This window comes from Thermochaetoides thermophila, assembly GCF_000221225.1.
Source record: "Thermochaetoides thermophila DSM 1495 unplaced genomic scaffold scf7180000011806, whole genome shotgun sequence".
Taxonomy (NCBI): Eukaryota; Fungi; Ascomycota; class Sordariomycetes; order Sordariales; family Chaetomiaceae; genus Thermochaetoides; species Thermochaetoides thermophila.
This window is the reverse complement of record NW_006383023.1, coordinates 263,632-285,545: the sequence shown is the minus strand read 5'-3', so window position 1 is coordinate 285,545 and position 21,914 is coordinate 263,632. Positions and strand designations below refer to the sequence as shown.

The window sequence follows — 21,914 nt, the reverse complement described above, 5'->3', positions numbered from 1 at the left end:
GACGGCAATTTTCGCAGGTCCAGGCGCTCCTACCGCCAACCCTGACTGCCGCCCCACCCTTTGCCCCGCTAACCGGCTCTGGTCCAACGTAGCCAACCACAGTGCAGCCTGCGGCACTTTGGGCTTCAGGCGCTGCGGCAAAGCGGTTGGACGGAAGCTGTGCTGACCGGCACTGCACCGTGTTCTGTATTATTCGTACTGTGGTGCCTGGGGCCTGGGAGCGCGAGGGGAAGGCTGGGCAAGCAATGACAGCACAGAACGCAGCCGCTGGCTTCATCAAATGCCATGTTTCTACGCAAAGTTCCATCTTTTGACTCTCGTTTCTGGACCTCTTCGACGCTTGGCCGCCGTCAATCAGTCAACCACACAGTCCCCGCTCATCCGCCGGTGCCGAATGCTGCAGCCGTCTGGCAGTGCCAACTGGAGCAAAAATATCGCAGGCTCCGAGCCTTGTTCGCCAGTGCTGCCGTCACTGGCACCGGCTGGACCCAGGCTGAGATAAAAGATAACGGTCGAAGTTGATACCACGCTGCTATCTGGCGGTATGTTTTTTTTTTTTTTTTTTTTTTAGATACAGAGCCATTCTGTAAGATCGTAAGATACACAGACGCGACGAGACATTGCTCAATGGCTACTTTTTCTGTTCTGGGGCGGGAAACGAATTCCCGAATGTCTTCGTTGCCCTCCATCTCGGCACAGTGCCAAACGAGTCCAAAAGCCGGGAGGTGAACCCTGAGGTTTCAGGCCGCATCCCTGGTCAAACCACGGTGAAACTCGTCTTCCGCGTGACCTCGCGCCGCGACTTGGCCTAATGCTCGTGTCCAGTGAGAGTGGGAGATGCAATTTTGATGTGGCACGTGCGCTGTGGCCAATACCGCCACGCCGCCCCACGCCAAAAACTCGTTGACTATGAGTCGCAGTCGGGCTCGGTGGGATCCGGGGCTGCTGCCAACGACCCAACGCCCTCCAGTGCCGCCAGTGCCGCCGCGCCAGTAGACAGGCAGGGACCAGGACTGCAGCTAGCGGAGCGGGACCCGGTGACGGCGACGCTTGCGGCTACGGCACGGCGACCGACGGTGACCGCGACGGGCCGCTTCAGTGCTTGGCATTGCATCGACTTCTTCATCACTGACGGCGACACAGAACAGATAATCGAGATAATCGACTGGGGGATTACAAAGGAAAGGATGCTTCATGAATTTTTGAGAGCCGCGCTAAAATAAAACTTCGACATCATTACCTAGCAGGCAGTAGCACGGCACCACGCCAGCCACGCTGCTGATGGTGGTGAAGGCACAAGAGGAACCAAAAACATCAATTGGAGCCATCAAAGGAATTGACAATCTATCGCCAAAATGAGCATCCCCCGCAGCCAGACCACCTACAAGAAAAAAGAGGGCATCCTGACCCTCACCGAGGACCGCAAGTTCCTCATCTGGACCCCGTTGCCGGCAACGGGGCCGCCTACTGTGTCGCTGGCCCTCGATAACATCACAAACCTCCAACAGACGCCCCCGGGCTCGGCCAAGGTCATTCTCAAGTTCACCGAGCGCCCGCGACCCAATGCCGAGCCCGGCGCCCCGCCACCGCAGTACATGTTCCAGTTTACCCACCCGACCGATGCTCGGGCTGAGGCGAATGCAATCCGCGACCTGCTCTCCCAGCTGCTCGCCGCGGCAAGGGAAAATGACCCGAATGTTCCCAAGCCTGCTGCTGCTGCTGCTGCTGGTGGTGGTGGTGGTGGTCAGTCTGGTGCTACCAATGGTGCTCCAGCTGCACCAGCGAGCCAAGCCCCCCGATGGTTCGACGATGCTGCCCTCAAGGCCGACATCGACCTGCAGCAATCGCTGATGAAAAAGGACAAAGACCTAGCGCAGACGTATGCTGAAGCTCTGGCCCTGAAGCCAGAAAGCATCCCGACTGAGACATTCAACGCCCAGTTCTGGTCGACCCGCGTCGGGCTGCTGCGCGCCCACGCCATCGAGCTGCATCAGAAGAAGGGCGCCTACAACGTGCTGTCGACTATCAAGCCGCGCACGGAAGACGGGCAGCTCAAGCTGAGCATCTCTCCGGAACAGATCCAGATGATCCTGCAGCAACATCCCATCGTCAGACGCATCTACAACGACAACGTTCCTAAACTCAGCGAAAGCGAGTTCTGGTCCCGCTTCTTCCTCTCTAAACTCTTCAAGAAGCTCCGCGGCGAGCGCTACACGGAGAACGACAACCCCGATCCGCTGTTCGACAAGTTCCTCGAGGCAGACAACTCGTTCGGTCTGGCCAGCAAGATCGTGGCCGCCCAAAAAGTACCTCACATCATCGACCTCGAAGCCAACGAAGAAAACCAAGGTGGCTTCAAGTCCGGCAACCGCAAGGACGTGGAGATGCGTCCGCGCGCCAACGTCCCCATTATCAAAACGCTAAACTCTCTGTCGGAAAAGATCATGGCTAACGTCGCCCCCGCCGATCTGCTTGATCCGGACCCGGTAACAGCCCGCGTGCCAGCTTCTGGTTTGACGGAGGATGATACCCGGACATTTGCCCAGCTCAGCCTGCGCGATCTGCAAGGTGATGCCGAGACGGCGAGGATAATCCTCAACGTGCGCGAACAGAACCAATTCTTCCAGAACCAGGCTGCTGCTGCCGCCGGCCTAGACGGGCAGGCGTCGGAAGATGCAAAAGTTTTTGAGCACCAGGTTCCCTCCGAGGTCCTCTTCGACGTCCACGCTGATTTGGAGACGCTGGATGAAGACGGCGCCGGGGGGATCGATCTGCACGGGAGTATCGGCATAGACGATGAGAGTGAATCCGACCCCGAAGGACAGGGTACGTCGAAAGTTCCGCATGTCGGGTCCCGCGCGGCAAGGAAACAAGCGCAGAAGCAGATCCTGGAGGGGATGCGGAAGAAGAGGTTGGAGACGTATGGTACGGGCGGTGCGGCGACTTCCAGCCTCGATGATGATACCTCGCCGATGTCTATACCTCCAGATATTGCTCAGAGGTGTTACCTCACCAACGCGACCACGGTCGAGTTCCTGAGGCAATTCTGGTCTTGCTTCCTTTCTACTGCCCCCGACTCCCAGACTGCCAACGGCCGTTCCAACTCGAGCGAGCAAATGCAACAACTTGCCTACTACGCCGAGACCCTCCGCCGCTCGAGGGAACGCATCGATGCACTTGCTGCGGAAGCAGAGGTGATCAGGCAGCAGGTAGTCGAGCGCAGGAAGCGAGAGATAATGGAGCATTATGAGCGGACGAGGAGAAAAATAAGGTGGCAGCCGCCAAGGGGGGGTAGAGAGAGTGTGATGGCATTGTTTGAGGCGACGTTGGAGGCGGTTAGGGCTGCATTGGCTGTCTGGGGGGCTGTGTCTGGAAAGGGCACGGTTTAAACAGGCAGGAAAGAGAAGAGCTGAGTATGTTATGAACTGGGTTAGCCAGCTAAATGATGATATTATGATACCATGAATGAAAAACTTGTTAGTACTCTGACTGGAATAAATGGAAGATTTGGAAAAAAAAAAAGAAAGAGAGAGAGAGAGAGAGAGAGAACACCTGAATTTCCTAGCTGGAGTCAACGTTGATGTGTCGTTTTGCACGACATCCTCGCTTGAGCCCCTTTATTGCTTCAGCACCATTACAGGGAACTAATGAAGTCGTTTTCATTCCCAGCCTTGGCCTAACAACAGCAAGTACCCCAGCGGTAATGGCAATGGCATATAGTGCAGTTTTTCGGACGGCCTCACAGCAATCTCCGCTAGGTCCAGTGCACTCTTGACCAACTGCCTTGACTAGATGCTCAGGCTTTACGCCTCAGCAGATGCAGTCACAGCCGGAGCACCTTACGCAGTGAATGTAACACATTTTGGTTGTTGATGTCTGTCACGCTGGTTGGTATATGATTGAGTGAGTGATCAAGCGAAAAGTCGAGCTTTAGGTACTTGTGTGCTTCTTAATGTTTATCGTTATATTGTTGAAGGTAAGGTGAGAGTATTACTAGTGTGTAGTTAAGCAGGTAGGTATATATACTTCTAGACGAGGAGAAGTTGGCACCTTGCTTTTGAGTAGGAGAGATAGAATGTGCTCCTGACGAGTGTAAGAATGTGTGGCTTGTTAATACATGAAGTTGGCATTGTTTCCTAAGGGTATGAACAATGAGGAAGGAAAGAATGATGTTGGAAGTAATCAAGATATGAAACATTCCCAATGGACCCAGAACAAAACTGTGGACTTACCTTATATATGTAGTAAAGTCATAGGTATGTTTATTTCTTTACATAGTCACGTTCCTATCCTTGCCATCTTCAGTCCATCACCTTTATGCCTGCCTCTCTTTCCCCCCCCCCAAACAACAACCTTTATCTTCTTTAGAGTATCCCAGAGTTTATCCCTCCATCTCTCAATGCAATGCCGCCCACGCTTAGAAGAATGCTGAAGACTTCCATGCATTCAAGGTCGCAGTGGCCCCACATCTCGATGATGAGATTGTTCGGCCTGCAGTTCTTGTTCTTTGCCTTGTCAGAGCATGTCAGAACTACGCCCCGGTAGATGCAGCCACAGCCGGTCCACTTTACGCAGTGGATTTCGTACATTTTGGGTGCTATTGTATGTACCTAGTATTTGTGAAGGCTTGATACTTTGTAGGTGCGTGCTTGTGTAAGCAGGTGAGTTATAAGGTCTTGGCAGGTGGATGCTGTTGTTGTAAGCGAGCAAACTTGATCATGCGTAACTTCCACTCTTTAATAGTACTGCTACTGGCCCCTTTGTTGGGCTTACCTACACGCATCGAAACAAACAAACAAAAAAAAAGACATAAGGTGAAATATTTACAGGAAGAAATACCACAAGTTGTCTCGTGTGACTGGTAAACATGGTACTTTACGATTGTCTTCCTACAATAGGTTGGTGGTGGGCAGTTACAGTAAAGCATCATAAAAAGTCCACAAAATCATTAGCCCTAGCAAAGCAAATAGACCCGAGGAACAACCTGCTTGCGAACTTCTGCTTCATTTAGCCCATACCTTTCTTTCTTTCTGCACTTAAGCTCATGTGCTTCCATATTGTCTTCCTCAAAACACCTTTCTGTAACATCCCAACCTCTGGACACTTTGCTCTTGAGAACTTTCGGCATCGATGACATGCCACCACGCCTCATCAATCTCATCATCCGGCACATGCTCCTCCCCCTCTATCTTTCCTGGGCACCGGGCACTCTATGACTTGTAGGCGCAGCCACAGCTGGTGAACTTTGATGTGTCGAGTGGGATATACTTTCTGGATAGTAGGCTGCGCAGTATTCTTCGGAGTTGGTAGCTCGTTGATGGAGTACTGAGTGACGACTCGGAGCGATGAGGAGTTGTATGTATGTAGGGATATAAAGGAGTATTTCTGGTGAGGTGATTGATGTGGACTGAGGAAAATTGGGTTTGGAGAGGGAAGATGAGCTTGAGGCATACAAACAGATACCTGCTATTTGGCGATGGTGGAAGAATCTAATTTTTTTAAAAAGAAAAGTCTCTCTCTTGTTTAAGGGAACTGATGGTAAATACTCTGGAATGATTATCTTGTTATCAAGATGTAATAAGCGTGGAGGATATCAGGGACTATGGATTGACACTTCAGTAGGAAAACGCATCTTTTATCACGATGTGCTAGTTAAGCATTCTCAGCGCCTGTCACAGATAGAAGTCTCGTTTTTTTGAAATTGCAAAGAGAGCAATCCTTGGTTCCCTTATCAAAACATATTCAGATGACAAGTAATGACAAGTATACAGCGCTGGTGATGATGCCTTCTTTTGTTGTCTACAAACATTGCCAACTCCTCCTCAACAAGTCGCGCTGCCCACTCCCCCCACCCCCCCCTCCTTTAACACCCCCCAAAAACCTACAACCACTTACATTACTTTACAAACGAATTACTAAGCTTGCAACGCACATATAACTGCAAAGAAACTCTGGCCTTTGGACACACATAGACCTTACATAATTGTTATAATATACCTACACTATAATACAATTCCCGCTATCCCCTATGTTTCTATTTATTTTTTTCTTCCCCCTTTCACCAGTACCCATCCCATCCAAAATCCCACTCCCCTTTTTCTCCACTATATCTACCCCTAAACAGCCGCGCTCTCATCAACCTTAACCCCTACCGCAACCCCCTTCTCCTCCCCCCCGTCCTCCGCAACCTGCCTAACTCTCGCCTCTCCGCTCCCCACCTTCCCCGACACAACCTCGAAGCCAATTCCCCTCTTTGCCCTCCTCTTCCTCCCCGCATCCCCATACTGCTCATCAAACTTTCTAATCGCTTTCAAGCTCTCCATATCTTCACTAATACTCGCAGAGATCTCCCTCAGCGCCTTCTCAAAATGCTTCTTCTTCAACACCCTCTTCTCGGGCCACACAAACGGCTCGTCACCCGTGTGCGCGTCGCGCAGGCGGACTTCCTCGCGGACGGCCTCCATAGCCGCTGAGACGCACAGGTTTTTTAGGTCGGAGCCGGAGTACAGCTCGGTGGGCTCTCCTGCTAGATAGGCGATGTCAACGTCTGAATCTAAAACCTCATCACGGAGCATGACGCGCAGGATTTTCTCTCTTTCTGCGCGGAGAGGGAGATCGACGAGAATCTTGCGCGGCAAGCGGCGGAGCACCGCCTCGTCCAGATCGAAAGGCCTGTTGGTCGCGACCATAATAAACGCCCTTTGATCAGGGTTAGACGGCCCCGACAACCCGTCCCATTCCCGCAAGAACTGGGTGATAGTCTCGCGGTGGCCGGAGCGGCCGGGTGTGTTTTGTCTTGCGCCCAGCAAAGCGTCCGCTTCATCGAGGAAGATTACGCAGGGAGAGAGTTTGCGTGCGAGGGAAAACAGGGCGCGGACGTTCTTTTCGGACTGACCCAGCCACATGTCGTTGATGGAGGCGGCAGAGACTTCGAGCATGTTTGCACCAGACTCTTTGGCGACTGCTTTTGCGAGGAGGGTTTTGCCGGTACCCGGGGGACCGTAGAGCAGACAACCTGGGACTCGTTCCGTTTTGAGGATACCGTAGGAGAAGGCCTCGGGGCGGATGAGCGAGAGGGAGGTCAGGCCGATGAGGGAGTCTTTGGTTTCTTGCGGGACAACGATATCGTCGAAGGTTGTGTGCAGGTCCTTGGCGTTGATCAACCCCGAGAGCAACTTCTTCTCGTGCTGGTCGTATTCCTTAGACGAAGAAGTACCCCCGAAACCCCCGCTACCGCTCCCTCCCCTCCCATCACCGCCCCCGCCACCACCAGATGACAGCGAAAAGTCCCACTCTACCCCCTCACCCCTGTTCTTGCGCGGAGTAAGCAGAGGCGAGAAGTAAGGCGGATGCACACTCGGACAGATGCTCGACCAATGCTTGTTCTGGTCCGACATATACTGCAGGGCATACTCGAGGTTGCTGAGGCGGAACTTGTCGTAGCGCGGGGCGCGGCAGCCGACCATGAGAGAGGCCAACCTGTAAATCCACTGCGCATCGTACAGATGACTCGAGAACACCTTGCCCACGCTACCCTCCTTGCTGTCGACCAACGCAGGCCCGTCCTCAATGCGCACCTTGCCCAGGTTGATATCCGCATTGAAACCGAGCATCCCCCGCAGCATGGCCTCCACATTGGCGAGGTTATCCCGCACATTGTCGTACAACTCCGTCCACTGACTGCTCTCGTCAGCCTGGAACGGGATGATATGATCCCCATCCTGGCCCAGGTCCGCAAGCTGATCCCTCCACCGACTCGGGCTATTCTGGTCGCCTGACGACGACCCGACCAAAACAACTCTCCTCCCCCCTAGCCACATCCGATCCACAATCGTCCTCAACTTGGTAATCAACGAAGGATGCAACGAACTCAGCTCCGCGAAATCATGCACATGCACAATCAAATTCTGAGCCGGCACGCTGAACTTGGGTCTCTCCTCCTCCTGAGCCCTCATCAATCCCCTCTTAATCTCCGCCGCGGAAATCAGCGTCTCTAGGGCAGTCCCCATCTTCAGATCGTCCCACCTGCCTTCGGACGAGGCACCGGCCGAGTAGCTGTCTTTGTACAACGACCTGAACGAGCGCAGACGCGGCGGCAGGGTGACGGAGACCATGCCTAGGTTGAGTTCAGCGTCTGGATCAGGACGCGGAGCCAGGCGGCCGTTGAGTTCAGCCGCACCGTAGCCGAGCATGGTGAGGGAGCCACGCGCGGCGTAGGGGTTTTGGCCGAGGTGTCTCCCGATCAGGTCGGCGAGGATATGCGCATCCAGATGAACCACGTCGGCATTCAGATCAGTCGCAATATCGTTGATCACGCTCTGCGGCACAGTCCTCCCCTTCCGGTTCAGCACCGCCAGGATATTAACCGGCCTCCGAGAATTGGGATGCTGGCTAATCGGCGGCGGTGTCTCCAGCTGTGTCCTGATTGCAGCCAGCAGCTCCATGCATACGGGGTACTCAACACTCGGGCGCTTAGCGAGCGGACTACCATGAAGCGACCCCGATCCAGGCACAGCCTCAGATCTTAGATTCGCCAACCACCGCTGCGCATCCAGTGAAAGCTTCTCATCCGGCCACCAGGCCAGCCTCTCCATCTCGCTTGCCCTCTCAGCATAGTGCTGCCTCAACCTGTCCAAATGCTCTGGGTCGGCACTATCGGTATGCACCATTGCCAGCGCCTGGAAGAACGCTGCGTTATGCACATCTCTTGCCCTCCCCACAAGTTGCTCAGCCACCGGCGCAACAGCCGCAACTCCGCGCTGAGCGGCACGCAGAAGTTTCTCCTTCGCGGCAGCGACATCGTCCTCGGTCAGGGCAGCCTCCTCGATCCGGGCGTCCAGCACAGCAGCCACATCCTCCCGGTCCTGCTCCAGCAGTGGGAGTAACAAGGTGTTGGGGCTGCCGATGGGCCGCTGCTCGTATAACGAGACACAGTCGTCCATGAACCATTTCGGGAGCTGCACGGCAACGGTCTCATCTACGCGCAGGTTGCGTGTCGCACGGGCACGAGCGGAGCCATAGCCCTGGCTGCGAAGTCGTTCGCGCTTGTTGTTGACTTCGACGGGGGGTTGGGCGGGGGTTTCGGCGGGGGGTTTGGCGCTGGTATCGGGAGTTTCTTTCCCGCTGGTGGTGCTGTTTGTAGCGTTCTCCTTTGCCGAGTGGCTGTTTTTATTTGGCACTCCCGCGCTGCCCTCTTTTGACGGATCGTCCGCCGCCCCGGGATCTTCACTCGACCTGCCTCTTACAGCAACAGAGGCGTGGAATCCGCGATTCTGGGGCGTCACGACAGACACGGGGTTGCGAGGGGGGGCAGGCCCATTAGAAGAGCATCGGCGACGGGCTGCATTATGGACGTTGGCTTGTTGCTGGATCTGGATGGGGACACGAGCAGGAGGCAGGCGAGGACGCGAGCGAGCACGACAGTGCGAAGCAGACGCTGATGCTGCCGACTCCCTTACTGACACGGACAGCAGGGCGCGAGCCCCTGCGGCCGAGGGCATAGCGACGAGGCTGATGGGAGGAAGGGGGAAGGGGGAATGTCGCAAGTGACCTTCTAGCTTGTATTTCTCGTTCACTTGTCTGTGCCCTTGGTTATGTTCGTCTCGCAAGCGCTATGTTGGATTCACTGTCTTGTCTGTATATGTCGTCGTCGTCGTCGTCGTCGTCGTCGTCAGCAACAGCAGAGAGGACTTGACCAAAGCCCCAGAAGGCACTGGAATGTGAAAACCTGATCCCTCGACGGTCTTTGTTTCGAGTCTTGCGACGGTGTTGGCAGACGTTCTCAGCCGTTCGGCTGGCTGTTGGACGTAACGTCTGCTTCGTTTCGAAGAGAAAAAGTTCCGTTGTTTCTTCCCACTTTTTTTTTTTTTTTTTCCCTCTCTTCCTTCCTGCAGGAGGGTAAACCTGCCTTGGAAGCTGCTGGCCTGCCTTGTTCTGGTAGAATGGTGGATGCGATTTGCCATTTGCCAATCCTCAGCGTCCCGACAAATCAGCGTGCTGGAAACGCTTGGCGTGGGGCACGGCTGTGGAGCCCGCCAAAACCAAACTTGTAACGTTTGCCTGGAGTGGATGTTTCGAACTTTCGTTAAGGAGGGCCGCCACAAGCCGGGCCTCAGCCGCGCACAAGCCACAGAACCAGAGTTGCAACTCGAGAAGGGAGACCAAAACAAGGGGCATGTCAAGTCAGAGCGTGGTCTCTTACTTTCGTCCAAACTGTCACATGACTCGCTGGCGCAATTGGTAGCGCGTTCGACTCCAGATCGAAAGGTTATCCGTTCAAGTCGGGTGCGGGTCAATAGATCTATTTTTCTCTTCAAGGTTTTTATCCTTTTTTTTTTTAAGAATCACTACTTACTGCTGTTGAAACTGAAGCGATTGCGTTATGGCGCAAAGTCGTCCATCATGCAGACGCCAAGCAAGATCACAGGATCAGGAGGGGATGACAGGAAAGGAAAATTGTAAACACAAATTACCCGGACAGCAAGCACGACAATTCGAGAGATACATGTTAGGACCACGACGGCAAATAATACGGTTGTTTTATTTCCCTCTATAAGACCCGACAATCCCATTCCAGCATCCAGCTAAAAGTATGCACTCATCTCCCCCTCGAGTCCCCCAGCACAAACAATTTTCTTCCTTCCCCTCCTCCATTCAACCTCAACACCCAACTTCCACCTGCTCGTCACCTCCCTCATCCTCTCCAACAATTCTTGCAACTTCCACGGCTCATATCTCATTCCCTGCAGCGAAGGCGACGATGGCAACCCTACGGCTGCTTGTGCTGATGGTGGCACGGCTCCGCCAGCTGTTGCTGTGGCCGGCATCCTCACCATAACCGCCCCATTTGTGACAACCCAGTTCTTCTTCACCTCCGAGACAATCGTCTTGGAAAAGTTCTGTATCTTCGAAACTTTCGCCGTGTTACCGTTGCCAGGGATTGTGATGTCCTCTGGCACCAAATACTCCACCAGAGCGGCAGCTGCCAAGTCAGGCGGGCCAAGCTGGACAGGTACGCGGGAGGCTGGGAATTGAGAGAGGAGGTTGTCGAGCTGCGTCTTCATGAAGGAGAAGAGCCGTGCTAAGGAGCGGACGATGTCGTTCAGACCAAGGGAAGCAGCCACTTCGGCCTCGTTGACAAGGAACGCGCGTAGACTCGGTTGCAGGAGGTTGGTGAGCTCGCCTAGCAGGGCCATGACGTGCAGCAGCATGAGGATCGTCAGCTCCGGGTCGCTCCCCAGAGGAGGGGGGGATTCCAAAGAGAAAGCCCTCCTCACGTTGACAAACCACCCCATGATCCCCTCCAACAACCCATTGACCGTCTTAGCCTCCTCTTCATCCCCAATAATCTCCTCTCCCTCCCCAAACGCCTCCCCTAACGCCCCGACACAAACCTCTAACACCACCCAACCGCCCAGCCCCCCACCCCTCACCTCAAGCGCCCCCAGTATCGCAGGCACCCATGTCCCCAAGATAAAACCCCTAACCCACCGATCCTCCCCTACTGCCCTCGCAATAATCCCCTCCTCCCTCCTCAACATCCCTAACCCGTTCCCCAACGCAAGCCGAAAGGAACTAAACAAGTAATGGAAGAGCTGCGGTGCCGCCGTAACATCCCTCTCCGCCAGTCTCACTCCATACGCGACAATCCCAGCGGCGTGCAACGTCGGATCATGCATTGGCGGGGCGTAGTCGGCACTGGGTTGGGTAAAGAAGGGGTCGATGACGCAGATGCCTACGCCGAGGGACTTGAGGAGGGAAATGGCGGAGCGGATGAAGGATATGTATGCCACGTGCTCGATCGAAGAGAGAGAGCGTAAAAGGGAGAGGTCTTCCCTCATCTTCTGCATCACCAGGCCAAGATGGCGGGAGAATTCCTCGCGAAGGACTTTCGCCTGCCCCGGGTTGGGCGCGTCACGCAGAGCTTTGCGCATGTGGTGCAGCGCAGAGGAGAGGTAGTCTATGTTAGTGCTGTAATCCGGCGCCAGGGTAACCGGGACAGTGACGCCCGCGAGGAAGGGGAGGTGGTGGTGTTGGAGGGCTTCGGCAAGGTAGTTCTCGTAGCGGAGCAGGCGGGCTGGTTTGGTGATGGTGAGGAGCCAGAGGGAGAGGATGTTCATGCCGAGGTCGCGGAAGTCGAAGACGTCATTTTTGACGAGGACGGCGAGGAAGAGGGGAAGGTAGGTTCGTTCGGCGGTGGTGAGGGCTTTGGGAGGGGCGGAGAAGAGGCCGTAGGTGCCGGGGGAGAAGTAGGGAGACATTTTCTGGGGAAGTCAGCAGTGGTTTCGTACGCCAGCTGTTATCACGCTTACCGTCACCGAATGATGAATCAACCTAGCCGCAATCCTGCCAGCGAGAGTAACCGTCTTCTCGGCACACTGAGCCTGCATGCTGCCCTCCCTGGGCAGCTTCTCGATCGTAAGTTTCAGGATCGTCCTCGCCATCCAGAAGAACTCCTTAGCCAGCCTCGAGTCAAGCAGCAGCACAGCCTCCTCAACATGCCGATCAGCATCCGGATTTTGCGAGAAGTTACTCGAGTACTGCTGCTCAACCGCCTGATCGATCCTCCCAATAAAATGCTCCAGCATGTCCAGCGCCTCCCGCACGATCTTCCAGTCGAACCGAGGATGCTCGTAGTCCAGCGTGGTGAACACCTTCTGCAAGAGGACATGACCTATCCAGTGTCAGCACTGAACCTCCCTCCTCTTCTCTCTGCCATAATCCCCAAGACCAACTTACTAGCATTAAACTCCGCCAGCGCTTCCTCCATCCCCGGAGCCAACCTCAACACATCCACCGACGCCCTCAAGATCGCATGCAAAATCTCCATCGCACTCGCCTTATTCTTCGCAATCGTCTCCTCCTTGACCTCCTCACTCACTCGCAACAACACATCTGCCGACAGCATCCGAAACTGCTGCTCGATGTCCGACGCCGCCGACAAGTACTGGTCCAGGATCTGATTAAATATGTTGCTCCTCCACGCCGCCAGCTGCGCCACCACACCGGTCCTGGGAGCGGTAGGACCCGTCTCGTGGCAGATAACAAACCTGGCAAGCTGATTCCACGCCCTAACGTTAATCAGACACGCCTCTTTGTGCGCGCTGCCTGGGACCACGAGCTTCTCGATATGATGAATCCCCGGCCTCGAATCGGGCGGCGCAGCCCAGAAAAGCGCACACAACAAGTCATGATGATTTCTCAGCGCGGCCAGATCTGTCCGATGCACCGTATCCTCCTTCAGTAGTTGTCGATCATGATTCGGCAACGTCCGCGCCACCAAATTCCTGATATCCCTTTCCCTGCCCCCCAGCTCTCTCAACCGGACAATCGCCAGCGCAAGCAGCTTGATAAAGATATGGAAGGCGCACCTGTCCTCAGCTGGGTCAATCCTCCTGACCGCAGCAACAGGATTCCTCTCTAACATCTCCAAAAACCTCGGCGACGCATTCGTCTCCTCATTCCTCAAATGCGCCAAATTCTGCGCCCCAAAGAAATCAAAAATCGTGCCAATGACACCAGTACACCTGCGCCAGCCCCATTCCTGCACAAGCACATGACAGCGGGCGACCAGCGCACGACAATAATCATTAAACCCCGGCGGCTGGCGAGGGTTGGCCTTAGAGAGCTCCAAGACACGCTTGAGGAGTTGCTGAGGTAGAGTCCAGCCCTCGAGGGGGAGGGACTTGCGCTGGTCGGGGATGTGCAGGCCGGTGTTGTCGATTTCGGTGAGGGGCAAGAGGGTGAACATGTCGAGCCAGAGGCGCTCGAAGAGTTGGGCGTCGGTTGAGTGGGAGATGTCGTGGTCGCGGAGCATGACGGATTGGGTGAGATCCCAGAAGGAAGAGCGAGGGATGGCGGCGGACTCGAGGACGCGGATGAGGACGACCCACCAGTTGGCTAGGAGACGGTTGGAACGGATGCCCCCTTCGCGGACGGAGATGCCTTGTAGGTCGTCGTACAAGGTGCGTAGCTCGTCTGTCCCGCGTTCCAGAAGACGTTCGATGACAATCCTCGCCAACTTCTTAAGCATCTCCTCAAACCCCATCGCCAGCGAGAAGTCGTTAATCCAGTCCGCCGTGCTCAGCGTCCTAGCCGCCAGGATAGCAACCAAGTATCTCACCCCAACGTCCAACAACACCCTCTTGTTCCCCTCCGCCAGCGCCCCCCACTCAACTCCCTCAAATCTTCCCACAAAACTCCCAAACACCTCTAAGCATCTCCCCAAAACCCCTTTACCATCAGCATCGGAGGAGATACTCAACGACCTGGTCAAATACCTAACCACAAACCCCGCCGCCTCAACCACTCCCCTCCCCAGCTCCTCAGGACTCCCCATCTGCTCCCCAACCCAATCCACCAAAATCCCCAGCTCGGACGACACCCGATCATCCCACGCCCCCCATTTGAGCACCTCTCCATCAAGCGTAAACGCTACCGAAGCTCTGGGCCTGCGAACCTTTTCGCAGAGGACCGGGTCCGCCGCATCGCGAATGTATCCTTGTCCGATGAACGTGCTCTCGTGGAAGAAGATGCCCTTGTCGTTGTCAAAGGGGAAGATGTCGAAGTGGTGGGTGTAGTGCGTGCCGTAGGGGCCGAGGCCTCTTAGTTTATCTTCAGAGCGGGGTTCGTTCCGGACTTCTGCCGTGAGTACGACCGGAGGAGGGGGTTCGACAGGCAAGGGGTCGTTCGCCCTTGTGTACTGCGGCGCGTCGGTGTTGATCTGATGAGGGTGAGTCCGTTTCCTGAAGCGGGATTTGGCTTGTCTCTGTCTGGGTGCTGGGGCCGGGATGGGGTCATCTTCCTCATCCACGATATCGACGGCATCATCTTGCGGTCGAGGTACCCCCACCCGCAGGGACTCCTCCCTCAACGTAAAGTTCGTATCCAACGGCCTGCTAAGAACCTCTGCCGCCGACCCCAACACCCTGCGACTCCTCTTATAGAACGCATCCAGCGTCCTCTTGCGGGCCCTGGAAAGCCTCTTATCCTCCGTCTCTTCCTCCTCCAACTGCGCGGGCAAGAAGATCGGCCCCGGATTCGGTACCTTCTTGCGAATAAACAGCCTCCTTGCCGTTTCACGCGGCGCCTCAACCGCCTCTCCACCCTCCTCAGGCCGGACAGTCACGAATCCATCCAACGTCGCCTGGTCGGCCTGTTTCCTCGTCGGAAACAGCCTTGACCGTGGCGCCGTGTTCGTCGAGACCTCGTGCAGGGCAGGCCTATCCTTCGGCTTGCGCGGCTGACTGGGTACCGACACCCTAGGCTTCGTCTTGCCCGACTTCCAGTCCCGTAAGACAGAGAGCGCAACAATATTGTCGCTGCGGGTAGCCAGGCAGATGATTTTCTTGGAAGGACTGCTCTTGCCAAGGTTGGCCTTCTTCCTTGCTGTGCGGGCGGCGATGCGGATGAAATGCGGGGCGTTGGGTTCGACTACGTCGAGGATGCTTAGCATTGGCGGGGTGTTCTCCCTCTTTTTTCGAGGGACTCGGTGATGGGTTGAATCGCCCTTTGGACGAGTGGAGGAAGCCTGCTTTGTAGACCGACCCAGTACCTGCGTAATCTTGGGCTGGCGTAGACCATCGCCCTTCCTTCTCTTCGCCAAGTGAGACAACGTCCGAGATCCAGACCTCTTCCTATTCGCGCTCGGCGGCATCCAGTCAATGATATCCTCCTCCATGACATCAGATCCGGGATCCTCGTCGTCAATGACGATTGTCTCTGGCGCAGTGCTCAGGGGACGCTGGATTGTTCCCAGCCCAGATCCTGACGTAGCCGGCGGGGTGTCCGACGCATCATCGAGATCGTCGTCCGCAAAGATGGGGAACGGAGCTGTGCTAGACGGCGGCTTCGGTGAAGCCTGCCTTGGCAACGCGACGCCCTTCCTTTTTGTGGGTAGCTCCGAACTGCGTCTCCTCACGTGTCGGGAGGTGGTTTGTTTCTCTTTTTCTTGCTGCTGGTTCTGCCGCCTGTCAAGCCGCAGCCAGGACGCGGGTAGGAGACCGCGAAGGCGACGGCTTTCACGACGGACCACGTCCGAGTCACTGTCAGAGCTGTGGCTGGAGTCTGAGTCGCTGCCTGTGAGGTCTTCTTGGGGGTCGTGATCGTGAATGACGATGGGAGCGCCTTGTGTACCCCTACGCGAGTGCCGGGGGGTGTCCTCATCCGAGAGCTGCCCAGCCTGAGGTTCAACACCCGTTTGATTCCGGGAAGGAGAAGATGAGAGCAGGTCAGCAATATGCTGCAACGGGTTCTGTGGCCTCGACCACACCGGCGGCGGGGACGATGGCAGGTCCCACAGATCCCGAGACGCAGCTCCAGCAGTCTTAGTCCGTCCAGGAGGGGGCGGCGGCGACGACGAATCGACCACCAGCCTCGCCCTCTTCCTCGTGCTAGACATCAGCTGCCCGGAAGAGTACCTCTTCAACCTCCGCTGCGTCTGCTTCTGCGGCTTGATCTTCCCCAAAGGCGGCAAATCCTCATCCGACAAACTAGTATCGTCCGTGTGGTCAGCGCTAGCCTGTCGACTACTAGTCTTCAGCTGTCGATCCACAGGCGATGACATAGTCAGCTCGTCTTCCTCCAGGATGTTGTTCCCGAACAGGATCGGCGCGGTCTCGTCAGCTGGCAGCCCGTTGTCCGGAGACTCCTGGCTCTCGTCTGCCCGGAACTCTTCCTCTTGTGAATCCTCTTCGCGTGTCTTTTTCCGGGATTTGGGTGATTCGGGAAGGACCTCGATCGGTTTCAGGCCGTGAGATTTCATGACCTTTCTGTAGCGCTCCTTCTCGATCAGGTAAGGGTGCTCTTGGATGGGCTTGCGAGGGCGAAGGGAGCGCTCTGCTCGAACTATCGTCTTCCTGATGACATCGTCTTCGCTGGGCTGTAGTATGGGTCGTTCTGCAGGCGGGCTGGGACGGCGCTGTTGACGGGAAGGAGATGCACAAGGAGGTGATGGGGTCTTTGCGAGGAGGCTCAGCGGCGAGGAGCTAGCCGAACGGGGCGGCCGGGTCGGAGTCGTCACACGGACATAGCTCGTGAATATCCCGTCCTGCAGGAAGTCTGAGGGGGCGGCGTCCGAACATTGCCGAGCCGGGCTCGAGGTCTTGTCTGCAGCATCGTTACCAGCAGGGCAGTTAGGGCCATCGTGCCGCTGAGTAGGCAGAGGCAAGGACTGCGTGCTCAACTTCGGAGGCGAAGAGGTGTTCGCCGGGACAGACGAAGCTGGACGCTCGCTGGGCACAAGTTGGGACTTATAAGCCAGGTCATCGGAGCCTAGTCCGACACTACCAAGACCGTCGTCCCTCTGGGACGCAGCAGGAAGAGGAATGAAGATCTTGGTTGCCTTTCTGGTGGCTAGGGGCTCGTCGGGAGAGCTGGGAATTTCGTATGGGTCGCGCTGAGGGCGGCCCTGCTTGGTACGAGCTTTCTCCGGCCACCTCGAATCTCTAGTCCCCTCATCTACCTTTTGTTCCTGTTTCTGTGACTCCTCTTCTCGTCCGTCCCCTCCTCCAGTCTGTCCTACTGTAGCATCCTGTCTGTTAGGTACATCTCCATCCTTCTGCTCTACCGGGAGGTCGATTATCGGCAAGCAATCGATTTCGTCGATGTCAAGCGGCAGCTCATCGTAATCGTCGTCCGAGTCCGGAACCTCGCCCAATTCCTTCCAATTTGGCATGGTTTTCCGTAAGCATGTCGTTGTTATTAGTGCACCATTACTGCCAGACACGTCGACACGAGATATTTTCTTTTATTTGTAAAGAATAACTGTAGTACAGGCAGCAAGGATTTCGACTCTGCTCGTCCTTGGCTGCGACGCGTGGAACGTGTATTTCCCAGCGAGAATGGCAGAGCTCGAGACGCGACGCCAAGTCTTGGCACAATTACGGATCGGTAAGTGGGGCAGTTTCGCGTCAGCTCGGCGGAGCTTGCGCCGTCGGGTGTTGCCGGATTGCTGTGACGCGCACCGTTATGCATTCCGTTTGGTGGCAGCCCGCCCGAGGTCCTGCAAGAAACGTTAGGGCATCCGTAACAGCCGTTGTAAGATCCGTTACGCCGACATCAAATCTTTGCTCATGACTCTCAAGTCAGCATTGTGAAGTTCGACTGTGTTATGTGAGAGGCATGCAAAGTGAAGCCTTCTTCTGACTTGGTTTTGAAACTCAAAACAAACTCACAATGAGTACTCAATCAAAAATCTTCGCCGTCGCCATGGTCGTGGCCTTTGGCATTGGCAATGGTGAGACTGGCTTTGCTAACTTTTGCAACTGTGGACTTCAGAGACTAACAACACTTCAGCATACTACTCATTTAACCCGGCTCTTCAAGAGCTAGCAGAAAAGAAACGGACTGTCAATTCAAGGTGAGCCGGCTGAGAGAAACTTGATTCCTGAAGTTTAAAGCTGATATCTTCACAGCAAGCCGGCTCAGCCACCAGCAAATTCGCCATCAGAATCAGACAAACAGCAGCAGTCAAGTTGAGATCGCCACATGATTAGCAGAGCGGTGTATGAAGCTACTGGATTGTTATGTGGATTGTATGTAGTTTGTTGTCAAATGTCTCTTCATTGGCGTCTGTCTCTTCGTATGACAAAGACAAATAACAGTTCAGATGACCTTGCCATCTTGGTGCCTGTGCCTGACAAGGACTCATCAGCCCCTCCCCCTCATACCCGAGGCTCGAAGTTTTGGTTTGGTCAACGTGGATAACCGATGACCACAACACCCGAGACAACACTGGGCCTGACGAATCATTTTCAAAAGCTAGCGGCAGTTTCTCACGATTGAGAAGTCCAACGCGCCTCGATTCGAAGATTCCAGCAGCCAACATTTACTGTGCCTTCAAGCTTGCTGCTCTGACGGAGGGGCAGAGGCAGGACAGTGTCGCATGAGAGGATGTGATACTGTCCCAGTCAAAGGACTCAAATTGAATGAGACCATAGATGAATTGAGCAGAAGTTATGTCATTCAACTGAATTATTGAATACCCAATTCTTATATGCCTTTTTGACCTCGAAGATTTAAAAAACTCTAATTTGCTCTTGTGTCCCGTCCCAATAACCCGTAAACACAGTGTGCCAACCACCGTTACATCATCGTTTCGCAGACGCAGAGCGGGGCAGCCGGAGGGGCATGCAATTAAGCGGAAGAAACAGGACGGGGATCTACCCCAATCAGGCCACCTCGAAATCCGAGCTGAGGCCATCTGCCCGAAAAAAAGCTCGCCCGTGCATGACTTCACACCTCTCACACAAAGCCACCTCCGACCACCACCTTCCCGGACGAAGGAGCTCCAGGCCGCCAGCCGCGCCGCTCTCTCTCTCTCAATTGGACCGCTCTCCACTCCCGCACCGTAGCAGCCTCGAGCTCCCAGCAGCAGCAGCAGCAGCAACAGCAGCAGCAGTACGGTCACGTCGACGACGATAATATCGAAGATCTAACCCGGCTCATCCGTCGCCATGCTTCGCAACGCCATCGTTCGCGCCTCCCGGCAGTCGGCCGTCGCCCTCGGCTCCCGCCGTGCCGCCTCAACTCAGGCCCTGTCCAACCCTACTCTGGCCAACATCGAGAAGAGATGGGAGGCCATGCCCATGCAGGAGCAGGCCGAGCTCTGGATGGCCCTGCGTGACCGTATGAAGGGCAACTGGGCTGACCTGACTCTCCAAGAGAAGAAGGCCGGTAAGTTGGCCGGTGTGGGATTCCTGTGATACCCGATACCTGACCTCGACCAACATCATCAACAATTGAGCTCATTTTTGCCGCATTGGGAGCTGTGAGGGAGCTCGGTCGAGCTTTGGGTGCTGTCTGGGTTCTGTTTGCTGGGCTCTGGGCTCAGGGTGCTGAGAGGTAGAGGAGGAGGAGGCTTCTCCTCTTTCGTCCCCGCTTGTCCAGAGCTTTGACAAGACGATCGCAACCGCAACAGACACCACAGCACAACGTCGACATGCTCATGCTTCGTGATCTTGATCATAACAATCATAAATCATCAACCATGGAAGCCGAAGGCTAACTGAACCTTTTCCCCACCCACAGCCTACTGGATCGCTTTCGGCCCCCACGGCCCCCGTGCCCTCCCTCCTCCGGATGAGAACAAGAAGGTCTTCCTCGGCACTGTGGCCGGCCTCGTTGCTAGCGCCATCCTCTTCGCTGTCGTGCGCTCGTTCGCCAACCCGGCGCCCAAGACCATGACTCAGGAGTGGCAGGAGAAGACCAACGAGTTCCTCATTGTGCGTGCACCCGGTTACTCTTATTATTACAGCGATTCACTTACTGACCGAATCCTCTTCGTCACAAACAGGCCCAGAAGTCCGACCCTCTCTCGGGTATCTCGTCAGAAGGTTACACCGGCAAGGGCCACATCCAGTCTGCTCCTGCGCGGAAGTAGACGCGCCGCGGCAATGGTGGTTTCCCTTGTTAGACAATAGAGACTATCATACCTACTAACTACGCGGGGGGCAATTTTCCGTCACAAGGGGTTTGTTCCTTGTTTAGTAAAAGAAGACCGATCTTAGGGATGATGAGGTTGGTAGAGGTAGGAGGAGGTTATCTCTCTGGTGGTAGGATGGAGCATTGGGAGCCTTTATATTGGGTGGTGTAAATATTGTAAAGACGCTGACAATGCGATTTCCTTGCTCTACGTCTTAACCGCGTGTGGTGCTAATTGGGTGATTGGGCAGAGGGGTCCGGATGGGAAATGGCGAGATGTCGGCAATCGTCGGGATGGTCGGGTTGGGCTGGATAATGGATAGGACGTGTGTAATGGGTTCAACTCTGGGTGAGGTTTGAGACTAAATGGATGATACGGTCCAGGACTATCTGGTCTCCTGAAAAAAACTGCCAGAGAAAGCTCAGGCTACCAAGAGGTGACATTAAGCCAGTCAACTTCACTGCTCGACCAGTAGCAATTCTGGCCTTACAAAACAAAGCCGAGAACATATGCCATGCAGGGCTCTCGGAGAAGGTCCGAGCAATGCTTCGCACTTCCCTCAAAATTCTTGCCGCCGGAAGGAGAGCAGGCCTCTTGAAAATCAACCCTGAAGCCATTGAATCAGGCCCGAGTCTCTAGGAAGCTTGCCCGAAGCTTCCTCATACATTTTGGCACTCTTCTGCGTCTTCCCCTAAACTTGGTTTAGCCATGAGCCGCGTTTACTCGGCAAGGAATGAGCTCAACTATCGCCTACGATGACGTCGTCGACACACTGCGAGGTGCATCCTTGGTCGAGCTTTGTGCACAACAAGCAGGCATCTGGCCATAGCTCCATCCTCTTACTCTTAGAAAAGGAGAGATGTGTCTCTTTTTTTTAAAAAAAAATATTAGGAGCAAACGCTCTTTTAAAGTACAGAATGCTCCTATAAAGGAAAGCCTCAAAGACGGCCTGTTCCTAAAATTATATATAGTCTGCTCCTCCAGTCTGCAAAGCATGTTCCTGGGCGTAAGTTACCTGATTGCATAGGTACCTAGAAAACCCAGCAGTACGAGCGTCTGAGGAATGCAGTGAGGCTCGATCTTCTCGACTCATTACAAAACATCCTTCTCTCAACTAGTTGTTCCCCAGCCCTAAAAAAAAAAAAAAGAGCCTTCTGTAGCAGATGTTAGGATAAAAAGTACTGTCTTCCGTAGCATCACCCTCTTATCCCCAACTTCCGCCACGCAAGCAACTTCCATTCCTCCATTGTACCTAGGCAAAACACTGACATGTGAATCCCCCTCCCTGCACAACAGCTCAGCACCTCATGCATGTCATGTCTTCATTGGCGGGAAAATGCTTCATCGTCGAGGGGACAGCTGCAGAGTGAGCAACACTTCACAAATCATCCATATATCCACAGCGGCTGTCGGCGTGCTGTCAAATCTCCGTGACCCTGCTGCCGTGCCGGGCCGGGCCCAGGCAGAATGTGGCTGTGACGCTGTGTAGGAA

The 21,914-nt window shown here is 54.9% G+C and overlaps 4 protein-coding genes and 1 non-coding gene across 5 annotated transcripts; 3 read left to right on the top strand and 2 right to left on the bottom strand.

Annotated features, from left to right (window-relative positions):
• Positions 1–1,355: 1,355 nt before the first annotated feature.
• On the top strand, positions 1,356–3,389 carry CTHT_0001260 (RNA polymerase II transcription factor B 73 kDa subunit-like protein; the record flags this gene model as incomplete). Its single annotated transcript, XM_006690615.1, has 1 exon — positions 1,356–3,389. The coding sequence occupies one exon, from the start codon at positions 1,356–1,358 to the stop codon at positions 3,387–3,389; it is 2,034 nt and encodes a 677-aa protein (XP_006690678.1).
• A 2,727-nt stretch (positions 3,390–6,116) lies between these two features.
• CTHT_0001250 (uncharacterized protein) lies at positions 6,117–9,500 on the bottom strand (the record flags this gene model as incomplete). Its single annotated transcript, XM_006690614.1, has 1 exon — positions 6,117–9,500. One exon carries the CDS (start codon positions 9,498–9,500, stop codon positions 6,117–6,119), a length of 3,384 nt encoding a protein of 1,127 aa, XP_006690677.1.
• A 721-nt stretch (positions 9,501–10,221) lies between these two features.
• CTHT_0001240 lies at positions 10,222–10,294 on the top strand. The gene has a single exon. It is a non-coding gene; the product is annotated as a tRNA-Trp (tRNA).
• A 289-nt stretch (positions 10,295–10,583) lies between these two features.
• Positions 10,584–17,674, bottom strand: CTHT_0001230 (uncharacterized protein; the record flags this gene model as incomplete). Its single annotated transcript, XM_006690613.1, has 3 exons — positions 10,584–12,263; positions 12,312–12,673; positions 12,739–17,674. The coding sequence occupies 3 exons, from the start codon at positions 17,672–17,674 to the stop codon at positions 10,584–10,586; spliced, it is 6,978 nt and encodes a 2,325-aa protein (XP_006690676.1).
• A 1,780-nt stretch (positions 17,675–19,454) lies between these two features.
• CTHT_0001220 (cytochrome-C oxidase-like protein) lies at positions 19,455–20,380 on the top strand (the record flags this gene model as incomplete). Its single annotated transcript, XM_006690612.1, has 3 exons — positions 19,455–19,674; positions 20,029–20,222; positions 20,294–20,380. The coding sequence occupies 3 exons, from the start codon at positions 19,455–19,457 to the stop codon at positions 20,378–20,380; spliced, it is 501 nt and encodes a 166-aa protein (XP_006690675.1).
• Between the last annotated feature and the right edge of the window lie 1,534 nt (positions 20,381–21,914).